A 15,627-nucleotide genomic window follows, 5' to 3' on the forward strand; every position below is an offset into this window, starting at 1 on the left:
AAAATTATTGGGGGAAAATATACGTTTCTAAACAGAGCTGTGAGGCAACTGAATCATAGAATAAGCTTTTTTCTACATACACTACAAGTACCCTTGCATTGAATTCGACATGTTGTTTAGGCCCTACAGTAGGCCTAAACAGACAAACTGCTCTACAAAGTGCGTTTCGTTAAGGTTATGTCCTATTTCGTTATGTTATCTCCTTCGGCAAACAGGCAAAAACGTGACGAGATCTTATTTTTGTTTAAGCCACAATATAGTTCTCTGAAACGTAAGGGGGAGAAAGCCATTGGTTGCAATTCGCAACCTCACCACTAGATGTCAATAAAATTGCCACATTGCTCCTTTTGATTATTAAAACAAGACAAAATGACAAACAATATCTTTTTGCTTACGGTTTGCTTTTTCTAATAACTTTTTTATTTCTTGGTAGTTATGCAAAGCTTTGTAATGTTTTATTGGGTGTGCTGGGGCCTTCAAATATTGTGACGGACAACCTTCAAGTCAAAGAAGTTGAGATTTACTGCAACAGACTACAAAGTTTGCTTACATCAAACCATGACTTTAAAACTTAACTAAAATGCTCAACAACCTCCACCAGCATGAAAATGAAATATTCACTTGCCCCTGACCCGTTTAATACACACCATCAAATGACATCTATTGAAAATAAAATCAGACACAATTTCGCATTTATTCCAATTTACACAACTGCTTTATTTTGCCACTAGAAAGGCCCACGGCCCTGAAATACATTGTCACAAATTTGGATTTCCAAACGAAACATTCTGTTAAGAGACCAAAATAACAGCACTGTATATGAAACATGAACAAGAGAAGAGGGAAGGGCATCTCAAGCTTCATTTTGCATGCTTGTGAAAGACAGAACCTAATCACGTGAAACGAACGACGGAGAAAAACTGTTAGTGAAAGTGCAAAAGAAAAAAATAATTAAAATACAAAAAGACACCCTAGGGAAAAGATGAGCTTACTACAAAGAAATATGTACACACGGGCTGTAACTCAATTTTCAACTAAACTACTTGCGCGAACCCAGTTCAGTGTTTAAAAAGTTTTACGAGGTCAAATAACAGAGATAACCAGAACGAGAGAAGGAATTTGATACAGCAGCGTACATCAGCTTTTAGTTTTGACATCAAGTTGCTCCGACCAACTGCGTTAACACTCGCAAAACGAAACATATTATTGTTTTAAATATTACAAAATAAGTTAACTAGACTGTGGCCGCACGTCTCTCGAGGAGGTTAGTATCAAGTAACAGAAAAACCATGACGTGCCCAGCCACCATCTCACAGGCTCTGGGACAGAACCTCACAAACACGCACGCAATGAGCATTTAATAAAGCGACACATTGAAAATAAATACAAATCCTTGATAATTGGGTAAAAACACAATGGGTACAAGAACCAAAAAATATGAAAAAGCAACACAAACAGCGGAAAATGCTCAAAACACTTTTGGGCCGAACTGCTCGGCTGTGGCAGAGCGATATCACAGTCGTACATCCATCCTGAGGATTCCATTGAATGTCTTTGTCACAGTGAAAATGGTACCACGCAGTCCCTGCATTTCTTTATAATTAATGTACCTGCACAACACTTCACAACACGTCACCGCTGCAACACAGCAGCTAAATTTGCACAAATGAAAAGATTTCCAACATCGGAAATACAAAGGTTCCCGTTATCTGCATAGCATAAAGTTGACCTGTAGGGTGTAAAAAAGATGTTAAACATTAACAGTATAAACAATAGCACATAATTAGAGGAGCAAAACACAACACTGCCCTCTTGTTTATTTGGTCAGTGGCGTCCGCTTAATACAGGCGTGTCGACTTTGAATCAAAGAACATGGAGGCACTTGCACGGTTTAGTTAGGTGTTGTTAGTATTTAGGCAATTATGAACCGCTGACCCCGAAGAGATTCTCAGGTCGGCCGGCGCGCACAGTAAACAGGAGCGAGTGCGTTTTAAGTGCACCACTGCCGTAATGGAATGCAAATGAAATGGAAACAACACTGTTCAAGGCTGCAGTCCAAGTTCTGGCTTTTCCATCAAGGCCGAAGAAGAGCCTGCCTACCGCCCGCAATACATCCACCCGTTGGTGTATGAATCATCAACATTAAATCCCTCTCCAGTGTTTTCAAAGCTGCGGAGAAGAGACCAGTCACATTATTTGAGGTGATGATGGCAACACGTGGCCTTGGGAATGAGAGCAGCGTCTGTAGATGTTTACCGTGGATGGTCCTACGAGCTCTTCTCTGAAGGTCCACAGCGGTCATTACTCATTGGACTGGTCTGGATTCTCCTCTGATTCATGCTTGGGGAGTAATGAGGGAAGATCACTGATCTGCTCCCTAAAGAGAGGAAGAGTGTTGAGTTATGAAAGCATACAGCCGCGTGTGTCCAGCCTAATGGTGAAGTCTAAAAGCATACACTTCTTCAAAGCAATAAGCGGTCTTTGAACATTATACATTATACATGATTTTTGGGATACAAAAAAAAGAGAAAGTACATAAAAATTACTACCATATCTCAAATCAATCAGTTTGACAGGTATGATTTTGCTGTTAGTGTCACCTTATTTGACTTCAACCCTCAATCACAATCTTGGATTGAAATATAACATTGCTGATTACTTTAGGTACTTTTCATAACGTGTGTTGAGGTCAACTGTCATTTTCATTGAAATCAGACCTGACAACTCAAACTTAAACGTAATAATGAGTTATAAGTTAAGTCAACTGATTTCCATAAACAGATTTTTTTTATTGTTAACCAGATATAATTATTAATTGCAGTAATTATTAAGTTCATGCATCAATGCCGTACCCCAAATAGTGGAAAACTTAAATAAATTATAAAAAGTGGCATATAAGAAGTCACGCCTTCAAATAAATCATTCATTTAAAGCAGGGTTATTCAATTAAAGAGATCCCGTCTTTATATTTTCTTCCAAACGGAGGTCCGGACAGTATGTCTTTTAAATAAATAAATATTTATTTAATCTATCGCAGTTTTTTATAGATATGACCATTCATCAGGCCATTTATTTTATATTGTAAAATCCATTGTATGTATTGTTGGCTCTGTGGCTTACGGGGAAAAAACGCCTTAATAGAAGTCTAATAATTCATTAACAATGATTCAAACTACTGACAACATACAAACCGCAAATGTAATGTAACAATTAAAATGCTCATCACAAACAGAAAATTGACTTACTAAATAAGCCTTTCCATGCAATTCATACCAGAACTACTTTTATATTTAAATAATTTCCCAATTAGAACTTTGTTCATTACAAAATGTGACCCATACATAAAATGAACCTACAGAATAGTCTAACATAGGATTCTAACAAATCTTCAATATTGACTGAACAATGCCAGATGCTTGATAATAAATTTGGTTATGAGACTTTCGCTTGGGTTTTCTCAGGGTCACAAATATTGACATGCTGATCAATATCCCTAATGTTAAATGTAGATAAAAACATAACGGTTTATAAAATATCACAAATCTGATGGATATGTTGGTCCGCCAATTAAGGATGACTGATTTAAGGGTGCATTCAGATTTCTAGTTCAGGTCTTTTGGTCCGGATCAATTTTTTTTTAAACAACTTAGTTCTGGTTCGCTCAGCGTTCAGACTGGCATTTCAATAGTGAACCTAAACATATCAAACCTAACAGCATACGTGTAAAGTCGCAATGTCGGACATCTTTTATGATTTGAATTTTAAAACGGAACTTACCGGGCATCCAAAACAATGCCGTGTACACAGTGCTGCATGTGTTACACATGCTCAGTGTATGACTGCGCATATAAGGGTATTTTTAGCAAGCCGTTAACTGTCAAAGACCTCGTGAAGTGTTTAAACAAGCAAATTCCTCCGTTGCATGCGCAGGCATTTTCGTGTCATTTATTGTTATCACTTTCTGTTTTTGGTTCGGTTTGATGCCTTTGGTCCAAGTTGCGTTCATATTTCAATCGAACCGCACCAGAGTTCGTTTGAAAATGAACCCATCTTTTCAGCGGTCTCTGTCCGCTTGTTTAGTGCGCACCAGGGTTTGGGTGGCAGCAATCACACTTACACAAATAAAGCGCACTAACCGAGCAATCGCACCAGAGTTTGTTTTAATCAAACCAAACATGGCATATATGAAATCACCCTAAAGGTTGCACAGACTCCTTAAAGGAACAGTTCCCCAACAATGAAAATTCGGTCACTTACTGATCCTCATGTTATTTCAAATCTGTCTAAACTTCTTTGTTCTGTTGAACACAAAATAAGATGTTTAGAATATCTTATATTCAATGGTGCCCCAGAAATGTTCGGTTACAAACCTCCTTCTAGACATAATTTTTATTTTTGGGTGAACTGTCCCTTTAAATCGAGCTTAGACACAGTTAATACCAAAATAATAAAGGGAGACAAGCAACTATCTCTCATAACATAGTCGTTTCCATCACATGGGTGATCTGAATAATGAATATTAAATCCGTTTTCTCCTTGACAGACACTTTGCAGTCTTCCCTTTCAGCACAGATGCAAACATGACGTTTAGAATGCGATTCTGGTCGCACCAAGGACCAAAAAAGACGACGGGATAGCTGTTATCTTGATTCGGGTTTGCCACACTAATCTAGGTGGTGGACCAAAGACATTTCGGACACTCGAGAGTAGATGCCTAAGACCCCCGACAGAAATGTTATTACTCGATTCACATACATGACCTATTTTTTATTCAAAACGGCAAATTTTTCCAAAAAACTACTAGTTTTCAGATAAGAAATAATGACTAGATGTTTTTGGTGAATTATTCTGCTCTGATTTACTCTTACCGGTGACAGGTGAAGGCATGACAGTATGACATGATCCTCCAGCGGCCGGGTGGTACAGTGAGGCCAGACTGTTGGGTGTGTAGGTGCGGAGCAGGTTGATGACGTTCCAGTCGGGCTGCACGCTGTTGCTAGCTTGCGTGGAAATGACTTTAGCAGGAGCTATGGGCGAGTTAGACTGAAGCGACGTTTTCACATTTCTGCCAGAAGGCACAAGTCTGTTAAATTCCTCAACGAGCCGCCCCGACGGGGCGCGAGATGGCTCAAACGCTTTGTGTCTCTTGCTGGAGGGCTCGCCAGCATCCATTGGCGTCAAGTTTCGGAAACGGTCCGATAGGCAAAGTTTAGCCGGATCTGTTGGCCACACCCTTCCGTTCTTGCCCACGCTCGCCCTCTGACCCGCCATCTCGTAATCTACACAAGGTCTCTGCTTGGAGACGTCTCCGTCTATGACCCTAGCTGTGTTTAATTTCCTGTTGGGTTCCACCGCGTGTTCGGAGATCCTGGATGACGAGACTGTAGGTGGGCATGATTCCCTGATTCTTTGCTGATCTCTCCATCGCTCTTTTGCGGGAGAGATCTTCGGCATTTGAGGATGTCCGGAAGCCTTCTCTGTGAATTTTTCAGGTGGGCGAGGTGGAGACTTGGTCCGACGTGGATTCTTCTTGTTGATGTGGGGCAAAGGAGTGACGTCTTTGCCCTCGAGAACCGGAGGACAGCCAGTGTACCGTTTTAGTTTTTGAGCTCTGTATCCATTCTTCCTTATTTCCAACTTGTGGATGAGTTTTTTATGCATGAGGAGAACCTCAGGGTAGAGTGTCTCATACGAGCAGGAGGTACATTTGTTTGTTAGTAACAGATTTCTGGGTATTGAGGTAGCAGATACAGAGAGCGATGCTTTGAGGGACAGATTCAGTGGGGTCTCTGAGGTCTCTGAAGTCTCTGTCTTTAGGTTTCCAGGTAAGGGGCATTTTTGGATGGCCTCGTTGGAGGGGGTATACAGAGCTGTGGCAGGAGATGTTGTAAACTCTTGTTTGACTTGAAAAGCTGGACCTGGGCTGGTAACAGCCGACTGGCTTAAGGCCGGTTTCAGTTTAACACTAGGAATGAGAGGTTTAGGGGCCAGCCACTGTTTGACTGGTTTTAAGGCTGGTTTGTCATCTACGTTTGTGGACGATTCATCGGCCTTGATATTTTTTGCAGATGATGCAGGAATGTTTGGGATCTCGGTGAAGGGCTTGTCCTTGTGACGTCTGTCCAGATGATACCTCAAAGAGGTCTTCTGTGCTGCAGCATAATCACAGTATTCACATTTATATGGTTTTTCACCTGTTAACAGAGAGAGAGAGATATCAACATCATAATAATTGATACAAAAATTGATAGTTAAAAAGTACTATGACCCTGGAAAGATGCAAAGTAAACAAGTATGTAAACATGCAAAATAGAAATGTGTTAATAATAAATTGTACAAAAAAAAAATGTGTTTTACATACCAGTGTGTGTCCTGAGATGAATATTGAGGTAATAGTTTGAGCGGAAAGTCTTGCCACAGTAGTTGCATTTCCTCGGAGCAAGAATTTTCAGCTTCATCTTCCCCGACACATCTTCATTTTTATCTACAGGTAAATACGACACACGGTCAGCATTTAAACAAAGCATGAGCTTTGAAATGTTCTTTGTTTCCTAAAACCCAATAAAAGTCTGGTGTGCAAGTGTCATATTTTCACTAACCAGCAGAGGGGGCTCTAACACACCTGCTAAAGTAGATCTAACTTTTTGACTTTGACCCCCCCACCTCCCTCGAAAGCCAATAAAATATTGTAGAGCTTGGCATAACTAGAAAGATGTATATTTGTTATAACAAATAACCAGACTACAAATTTTTTATGGTTTTTATGCATGTGCTTTTTTAAATCTCATTTTAAATCCTTAACAACAAATATGATTAACCTGTTGTGAGGGACCCCCTCTTCTAAAATATATACATCAGTCTATATTTTTGTCTGTGTGAAGAAACTTTTAAAATTGGTTATGTAAAAAGTTAACAGGATATTATAATGACAACAATTTCTTTCTAAACCTAAACAGTTGACAACAATCTCACTTTGAGTCCGAAAAGAGAAACGATAGTGAGAAAAACATTGAAAGATTCTGGAAACTATCCATATCAAAAAAAGCAGATAAACACTTTTTTCTTTTCTGGGTGAACCCTTGCAACCTTCTGGAGGCCCCCTGGGGGTCCCTGGCCCCTGTTTGAAAACCCCTGATCTTGAGGATGTTTTTGAGACCCCTGGTTGAGAAACAATGCTCTACTATCAACACAAGCTTTTAAATGTCTTAATGAAAGTGCAACTGAACATCACTCATGAGTCAAAAATAGCCTTTTCCTTTGTTTTGACAGCCACAATAAAAACAACCAATTCTAATTTAAGGGGTATGTAACAAATCACGTAAATCAATCATGCATAATTTTTTACTTGAAAATCAAATAATATTTTATCAAAGTTATCTCTTATAACAAAACCTTTTTAAACCCATGAAGATCCTGTGTAAACCAAACAATTTGGAACTGTTCTTCCATCATTAGCGGATTTAGATTCTTTTCTAAACATCAAACAGTTGAAAGACGACATGTTGTTTTCACAGTGCAATTAACCATAAAAAAAAGAATTCTGCTAATAATACCTGGATTAAAGGCGTCAACCTGCAATCCTTCTTCTGAACCGTCCTCTGAATATTCCTCAGCTCTATCAAGAGACGAACTGCTACAGGAGCCCACGCTCTGAGCCCTTCCGTCTACAGGTGTGGTGGGACTTTCGGCTCCCCCCCTCTCTTTCTTATGGATTCTAGAGTGAAGAACCAACTGATGGTACGTCCTGAAGATCTTACCGCACTCCTCGCAGTTAGTAGGCTTGCCTTTACCCATCAGTCCCTTTTGTTCTGGTGTTGGGGACGGGGTCTCGGCTGTAGGCTTGAGTTCACTTCTCTGGCCTCGTCTCATGGGTTTATCTCCACCGCCTGATGCCCAGATCGCCCCCAGTTCTTCTTTGTCAGAACCAGAGTCCTCATTGTCAGAGTTGGAGTCTGCGTTGAGCTCCTTTGCTAAATTCGGACCGGCCGCTAGCTTTCCTCTAGTGGCCAACTGCCAAGCCTGGTAGGTGTTGAACGGATCGAGATGTGAGATCCAGCGTCCGGGCGGGTGGTTCCGTTCGGATTTCTCTCTAGACGGATGCAACTGTAAGGTCTGCAAAAAAGCCTCTTGAGATACAGACGCCTCCTCAGGAGGCTGGCTCTCAGCAGAGATGTTCTCCTCCGCCTCCTGTTCACGATTGTGAACTTTGCTGTGCTCTGCCAGAACCTCTTTGTTGAGAAAAAAAAAGCCGCAGACCATGCACATTTTGTATGGTGTGACCACAGGTGACGGTGGCTGATCTTGGATGACTTCATTAACGGTAACTGGACTTTCCAAATCCTGGTTTTTGTTTTTAGACCCCGCCTTTCCTCCGTGGGTTCTCATGTGGTTCTTTAGGAACCAGGGTTCTTTGAAACGCCGTCCGCAGAGCCCACAGCAATACGTGAAGGAGTCCTTGTGTTTTCTCATGTGCGTTTCCAGCTCGGACGCATCTGTGATAACCTGACAGCACACAACGCAACCAATCTCATCCTTCTTCTCCACGACTGGGCAGGTCTTGGAACGAGCCCTGTCGCTGGGAGTTAAGAACTCCGCTTCCACGCGCAGAACAGCGGGAGCATGAAAAGTGGTGGGATGCTGGGAGAGAAGGTGTGGGCCGAGGTCTTCCTGGTGCGTAAAAGTTTCCTCACAAAACATGCAGTCTAGAGGTAGACTACCTGCAGCTTGCGTGTCCGGTTTGTCAGCTAAGCTGGCATGGGGCGTCATGCTTGATCCAGTGCCAGGCATACTGGCGCTGCTGTGGCTGAAGATATCATGGGCTAGTCCATCTGGACTTTCCACATATGGGATCAATGTGTGGGTAGGCATGTCAGCAGTGCTTGGAATTTAATTGATATATATATATATATATATATATATATATATATTCTTTTAATTTCGCTTCAGTTGCAGAAAGCTTTACAGAAACAATATACGACGTATGACAAAGTCACTCATCTGAAATACTGATGGAGGACACGTCAAAGGAAAATACTCAATACTCGCAGGTCTTCCATGGAAACCAAATGGCTCTTTAAAGAAGTATGTCTGCATTGAGCTTCAGTAAACCCCTATGATCCATTCTGCACAAAGAAGCAGTTTGGTGCTAGGCTACCAGGTGCTGGGGAATAAACTCGATCAGTTGTTGTCTTGTGATTCACACGGAGGAATTGTCCTGACAGGCAAAACCTGAAATGGAAGGAAGAGACGAAGTCAGGTGTGGTCAAAGAGGAATGCAATCAGATCGAGACTATGAAATACAAATGATTAAATTAACAACAAGCGCTCTTCTCTTGTATGCTGTTACATGAGCTGTGTGACACATGGATTGTTTAAACAAACAAACAAAATGATTAGCGACGACCTGGACCTTAAGTGTGATGTTTATCTGACTCTTCCCACGCACCCCAAACCAAAATCAAATGAAGTACACTACACAACGAGTTTTCAAATAGCAAAGATACAGCTGTGAACTGACAATAGAGATATTCTATTCACATATTCAGAAGTCATATCCATATTTGGATCTATCGCTTTTGGTAACAGGAACAAGATGAATGATCTAAAAGATTTGATAGTTGGTTCTATTCTATTTACGATTCATATGCATAATTGGATCTATCATTTTTGGTATCACGAACAATATAGTACGATCTATCAGATAGTTGGATCTATTCTATAATAAAAATGCAATGTAAATGCTAACCCTTGAAAAAGACAAACAACTGACAAAAGAAACATTAATGAATAGAAGTAAATAAGATTGAACTGCGTTTGTCCAAACACAACTTAAGACAACTTAAGGTAGTAATAACCTAGCGATTAAATATCTGGGCTACCAGCCAAAGGTTATGGGTTTCACCCAAAGCATGTGAATTCTGAATTGGGAGTGAACCAGCAGCGACAGGCTTGTTAAGGAGACCGTGTTAGCAAAACTGATGCTGATAGAAACAAAAGAAAGAAATGCTATAGATAAGTTACTTTTCTTCCGATGCATTACACTAAGGCAACAGGAAGTTGAAGTTTTTAACATCTACGGTGCCGTCCTTCACAATATCTGTGAAAGCTCAAACAATGTGAACTCCCAGCATTGTTCTGGCACCACTTAAACTACTTTCAATGCTGAAAAAGTGCCAACAGATAAGAGAAACAGTGTTTATATCTTCCTTAAGATATCCACACACATACAATATTCAACAATAATGTTCTCAACTAAAACGTTCAGAACACCAGCAAACTGTCCCCCAAAAACAATATTCTCTGTATCAATCACTTTCACAATGGAGTAATAACAAACGTCAGCCTTTACAGTAAAAATATCTCAGAATTCTGAGAACATAAAGTACTTTTAAGGAAACCCTTTAAAAAACAGAAAGACGCTTTTCTAACACCAAGCGTTTAAAAGAAACAGGACAGAGCTCGAAAAACACACATCAGCACTTCAGCTATCAATAGAATAACCACGGTTCAAAAAAGACAGTGAAAAGGAAACAATCAGTGATGAATTGTGGGTAAAAAGAGACTATCTTACTCTGCTAACATACTCTTATAACAAGCCAATAAAGAAACAAAGAAACAACACTGTTTCTTTCACAAACATACATGTCATTTCTAACAGTTATTCACTTTTAGCCAACAGTAATAAATTAAGTACTTGTGTACAAACCTAGACAGCCCTGGGACAAAGTAGCAAAAAAGTATCTGTATTTACCCAAAATAATAAAAAACAATAACTCCACCTCAACTTATGTCATTATAATGGAGCACAAATAGGGTTAGTTGACATGCTAAAGAAACTGCTAGAGGCCAGCTGGTGTTTGACTTGGGCTTTTGTTAGGTCTCTGCCATGCAACCTGTTCACAAGAATGGCCCTAAAAACCATCTGAATCCATCAAAAAAAGTTATTATAAACAAGGGGTGTCAGTTGCACCGATCACAAGTTTGCGACATGCCTCTTTAAATGTGATTAAAAAACGAGCTGCGAATAATAATTAGCTGAAACCATCCTGAAAACAGCCTTTGCAGATTAACCGTTACAGAAATATAATAATACAAGGATGTTATAAAGTTAAATATGAAGTATATAAATATTAGCTAAATATATATATTTCTCTGATGATTACATGATTAACCAGTATGTCGGTTTGCGATTAATATGACGGTTATTGACGTCACAACGTAACTTTTTCAAAAGTCTGACAAAATATGGGTTTTTGGAAAAGCACAATATAACCGTTAACCGTTGTAAATGAGATAATGGCTCTATAGTTAATAACGCGATCTGTGGGAAAGCGTGTCTTTAATGCAGCAGTAATTTCCTGACACGTGATCAGATCTAACTCGATGAGCAACTCTACCGACTGCTCGTTATTTCACTAACGTAACAAACCTCAACAATATACCTGCCTGTGTTTCTTTCTTTTTCTGGAATGCGATACAACACCCCTCCCTTTCTAACTGCTAATGTTCATTTACATGGGCAGGTTTTACGACACAAGAAGAATACCTCATGCACTATATGGACAAGTACAACAACTTAAAACCATTAAAGTTTTTGATTGAGCTACTATGATAAAATATGCAATAAAATATGCAATCAAACGAAGAATAGTAAGTTATCATCTTAAAGCCATATAAAAACATTACAAGCTTCTTCGCCCTGTTCACGAGAAAAGTTAATTATTTTTAACTATATGTATGGACATGGCTGCACAAAAACACTAACGACCATAAACAACTATTATTACTTCAACGCAATAGAGTGGATCTTTCTAAGTTTGTTTTCTGGGGGATGGCGACAACTTTTGTCGGGCTGATTACTATTCTTTCCCTTCTCGAGTTAAGGAGGAACATCAAAAGATCTTAATGCAGTTCCTGCATTACAAAAACAGCCACCAACTTTATCATCCTCTTCTATTTTGTTTCATGTAATAGGGTATCGATGTGTAACCGATGTACGCCGCTTGACTAGGTTTGTTCACTTTGGTGAGTTTAGATCAACCTGTGCTCGTGGTGATAATAGATATTTGGCTAACGACACGCTAGCGATGAGTGATATAGAAAATAAGGAACTCACCCTCCGTACCTACCATTATGTTTAGACTCCGTCAGGTACTTTTATTCTGCGCTAACAATCGCTATGGTAACTAATAACGTTTATATGGGATGTTGGATGGTAGCTGGTTTTCTTTCTTTCTGGAAATCAGATTAGCTGAGTTAGCCAATTGTTAGCCGGACGAAATGCCTTGCTTTCAATGTTTGCAAATTACTCACTGTGCAGCTGTTGCGTTTAGAGAGAAGGAGAGAGAGAGAGGCGCGCTCCCGCGACGCAAGCAATTCGCGTTAACGCAATCCGTTCTATGGAACTTGGCGATGCGCGCACCTTCGATCACGTGACCCACTCAACTATTCTTCATCCAGTTCTGATGGTTTCAAAATCAACAGTGGTTAACGTTTATTGGTTAAAATGAATTCTTTACGTTGTTCACTTTTTCCGAATCACGTGGATGTCTTCCGTTATCGCCGTCGAAAGTGCATTTAAAATAATGAATCTTGTAAACAGCATTTCCTGCCGCATGCCACGAGGTGCAACTCTCATCCTTATAGGCATCCATAAGCGGAACATTTTTAAGTATTGTGCCATAGTCAGACCATATTGCCCCATCATGGCACCGAGCATTTAATGACGAATGACTTTTCTTTACACCGTTTCACTATCAGTGTCCCGACAAAAATCAGGCTAAACTTGCCTTTGCCAACGTTTACCTGCATTACTGATTTATAAGCTATTTTCACTCATTCTGCAACTGCGTGGAAGTGCGTAAAATGGGGCTGTTATTTGAGAGAGAAGATACCTATCGCGTCCGCGTGCTTTCCTGAACACACACACCATGTGGGGTAGGGGGAGGGGTGTGGGACACAACAAGAAAACACACTCATTTAAAAGCTATAGATCGGGCTAGTTAGTTAACCTATCGCTTAGAAATCAACATTTTACATTCGGAAGTGAAGATCTATTATGTTAAGAATGTGGAAATGCTAAGAATGCTGACGTTACTTTTTGGCAGACAACCGGTTCATTCAAATAAATCCGAGACGAACATAAACTTTGTTTTTGTTTACAGTTTTGCTGAATAATCAATCAATAAGACCTCATGGCAATTATATTTTTTGGATTTAATGTCTGTGTTATATAATGGGTTACCTAATGTTTAAAGTTTAACATATAGGCTATACAGAATGATAATTATTTATAGCCTAAATGTTCAACGTTAGGCATTTCTTAAAGCAACAATGTTGCTTTTAGATGGAACAGAAGCATTATTGTACTTCATCACAAGTAACTTCTGTAAACCCCTCTGGCAGAAAACTGTTAAGTTGCGTAATCTTTGAGTTAAAAAAAAGAAATAAACAAGATTGCATGACTCAAATGACTTTTATTAGGCAGGTTAACTATATTTGATACATTCTTCACTCGCTTGTACATGGACAGTATGTATCAGAAGTTTGAATCGAAAAGCCCTTTTATAAATACAAGTTTGATATAATTTGGACATTTAATAATAGGTGGTAATAGCTTTTCAAATGAAAGGCCTGATGCAGCCAAACTCTCTTTAAGTTCGATATTCTGCATGTGAATGAAGCTGCAACTTTCCCATCCCCCATTTCCACACACAGCCCTCATGGAAAGGAAGATGCAGCTCTGGGAATCTCCCTAAGGCCTTTTGCTTTTGCATTGTTCCTGTGGAAGGACTTCAATTTATGTTATTTCATTTGACTTTCTGCTAATCGATGGTTTAGACAAATATGACTAGAATGTTGTGTTTCAAGGATGATTTGTTATTTATTAGGTACAGTAAAAAGTGTCTTGAATCAAGTATACATCAATCTATATTGTATTGTGGATATACAGTAAATAAATGTATGCATTTGCTTCTTTATAACAATTCATTTAGTATTGATTGAACCCTTTATTTTGTCATAGAAGTTTGTTGGCAGGAACTAATCATTTCTGTTTCCAAAGTCAAACCTCTCATTCTTTTATAGCTACAGTAAATCCATTGAAGAGCGTCCAGGCCGTGCTGTGTTGTATGGTTTCTATTCATCTGCAATGTGAATGCTGGCTCACAGACTAATGCTCTATTGCAATCATTTCTCTGAGAGAGGGGCTCTCAGTCGCAGCCCACAGCTGCTTGCAGGCCGACACAGTTAACAAATCCACATCAGTACTTGTTTGGGCCAGTAATTGTCCAAACGAAGACGCTTCTTTGGATTAAATGTTTAGCTAGCAATAAGTGATGTCATTCTAAATCTTACAGCTAACCCTTTATGGCGTAGTACACCCAAAAATTTCAATTATGTCATTGGTTATTCTACCTCGTGTCATTTAAAACGTTTATGTGAATCTTTCTTCTGTGGAACATAGAGTGGAAGTCAATGGGGTCCGTGTTATTTGGTTACCAGTGGCCTTTAAAATATCTTCATTTACATTCTGCAGAAGAAAGTCATACAAGTTTGGAATGACACATGCGTTAGGTAATAATTATGACTAAAGAATTTTGAGTATGAAATTTAGCATCGTCTACTGGTGAGGATGTGAAAATCAATCAATGGCTCACTCCACCGCCCTCTCGTCGCTTTTCAAGCTCTGCAGTGGCTGACACAGAACTAAGATGATGTCACATTTTCGTTTCTTTGCGGAAAGAAATTTTTGCAAAATGCATTCTATAGAGCAGTTTTTCCATTTAGAGGTACTATAGAAATAACATGGTGAATTCTATGTAACGGGACCCGGGGTTTTGTTTTGTAATGGATTACTTTGACTGAATATCGAAGAAAGAACGGACAATATAAGCACAGAAATAGATGTGAACTACTTTAATTTAGTTTAAAAACCATCTCAGGGTGAGACCTCAAGAAGCTACTTGATAAAATGACGAGGAAACATTTCGCCAAATTCTAGTCAAAGGGCGACTGCACTGAAGATGTAAAATATAACATATTTTAATTTATTTTTAATTATTCTCATAGCACCCTTTGTTTTATTCAATAATTTTGGTGAGTTAATTATTATTCTAAAATGCTGGAAAAATATAAACACATGAGTAAAGTGGAACTTTAAACGTGAATGTCTCAAAACTTTGAAACGGAAGAGTTTATAAATAGAAATAGCTCAATAAAAAGTAACAAAAAACATAACGCTTGTGTAAGATCTTTATACACCTCTGAAGACATGTATATAATATTGCATTTCTGTCAATAGATTCCCCAAGAAAAATTACACATTGTACCTTTAAGACTGTGCTGACCGCACATTATCCATTACGTATTCACATTATCACAGTTGTGTACATGGATTTCACAATGTGAACTCAGACCTGTAATGGAGGGGATGTGTTAATAGAGGTGTGATATTGACCAATGAAGGAGATACAGTTCATATTGAGAAATTAACTCTCTAAACTTTATAAGACGGTATAAGACAGTGTGTTACCTCAAGAGACAAATTAGGACACGAATGTCGGAAGCACCTTTCATGTTAATTTCTTTATTTGTTTACATTTGTAGAGAGAACATCTTAAACAAACT

The 15,627-nt window shown here is 39.2% G+C and overlaps 1 protein-coding gene across 6 annotated transcripts; it reads right to left on the reverse strand.

Annotated features, from left to right (window-relative positions):
- Positions 1 to 1,373: 1,373 nt before the first annotated feature.
- Positions 1,374 to 13,049, reverse strand: znf217 (zinc finger protein 217). Of its 6 annotated transcripts, none has more exons than XM_056733553.1 (6): positions 12,313 to 12,390; positions 12,129 to 12,234; positions 7,554 to 9,228; positions 6,362 to 6,484; positions 4,869 to 6,194; positions 1,374 to 2,377 (listed from the first exon to the last, which is right to left on the reverse strand). In XM_056733553.1, exons 3-6 carry the CDS (start codon positions 8,866 to 8,868, stop codon positions 2,268 to 2,270), a joined length of 2,874 nt encoding a protein of 957 aa, XP_056589531.1. In that variant the 5' UTR covers positions 8,869 to 9,228; positions 12,129 to 12,234; positions 12,313 to 12,390; the 3' UTR covers positions 1,374 to 2,267. The 6 variants fall into 6 exon arrangements, with proteins under 6 accessions (XP_056589531.1, XP_056589530.1, XP_056589533.1 ...); XM_056733552.1 differs by lacking the exon at positions 12,313 to 12,390 and having other exon boundaries at positions 1,374 to 2,169; positions 2,257 to 2,377; positions 12,129 to 12,303; XM_056733555.1 differs by lacking the exons at positions 12,129 to 12,234; positions 12,313 to 12,390 and adding an exon at positions 12,519 to 13,049.
- Between the last annotated feature and the right edge of the window lie 2,578 nt (positions 13,050 to 15,627).

The sequence above is a fragment of the Triplophysa dalaica genome, chromosome 20 (genome assembly GCF_015846415.1).
Source record: "Triplophysa dalaica isolate WHDGS20190420 chromosome 20, ASM1584641v1, whole genome shotgun sequence".
Lineage (NCBI taxonomy): Eukaryota > Metazoa > Chordata > Actinopteri > Cypriniformes > Nemacheilidae > Triplophysa > Triplophysa dalaica.

Bases quoted from the DNA above. Each gene is read 5' to 3' on its own strand.
- znf217 (XM_056733555.1), bottom strand. From the start codon at position 8,868: ATGCCTACCCACACATTGATCCCATATGTGGAAAGTCCAGATGGACTA. The intron at 6,485-7,553 runs GTATTATTAGCA...ATTTACCTGTAG, and splicing joins GGTTGACGCCTTTAATCCAG to ATAAAAATGAAGATGTGTCG. The intron at 6,195-6,361 runs GTATGTAAAACA...CTCTGTTAACAG, and splicing joins TCATCTCAGGACACACACTG to GTGAAAAACCATATAAATGT.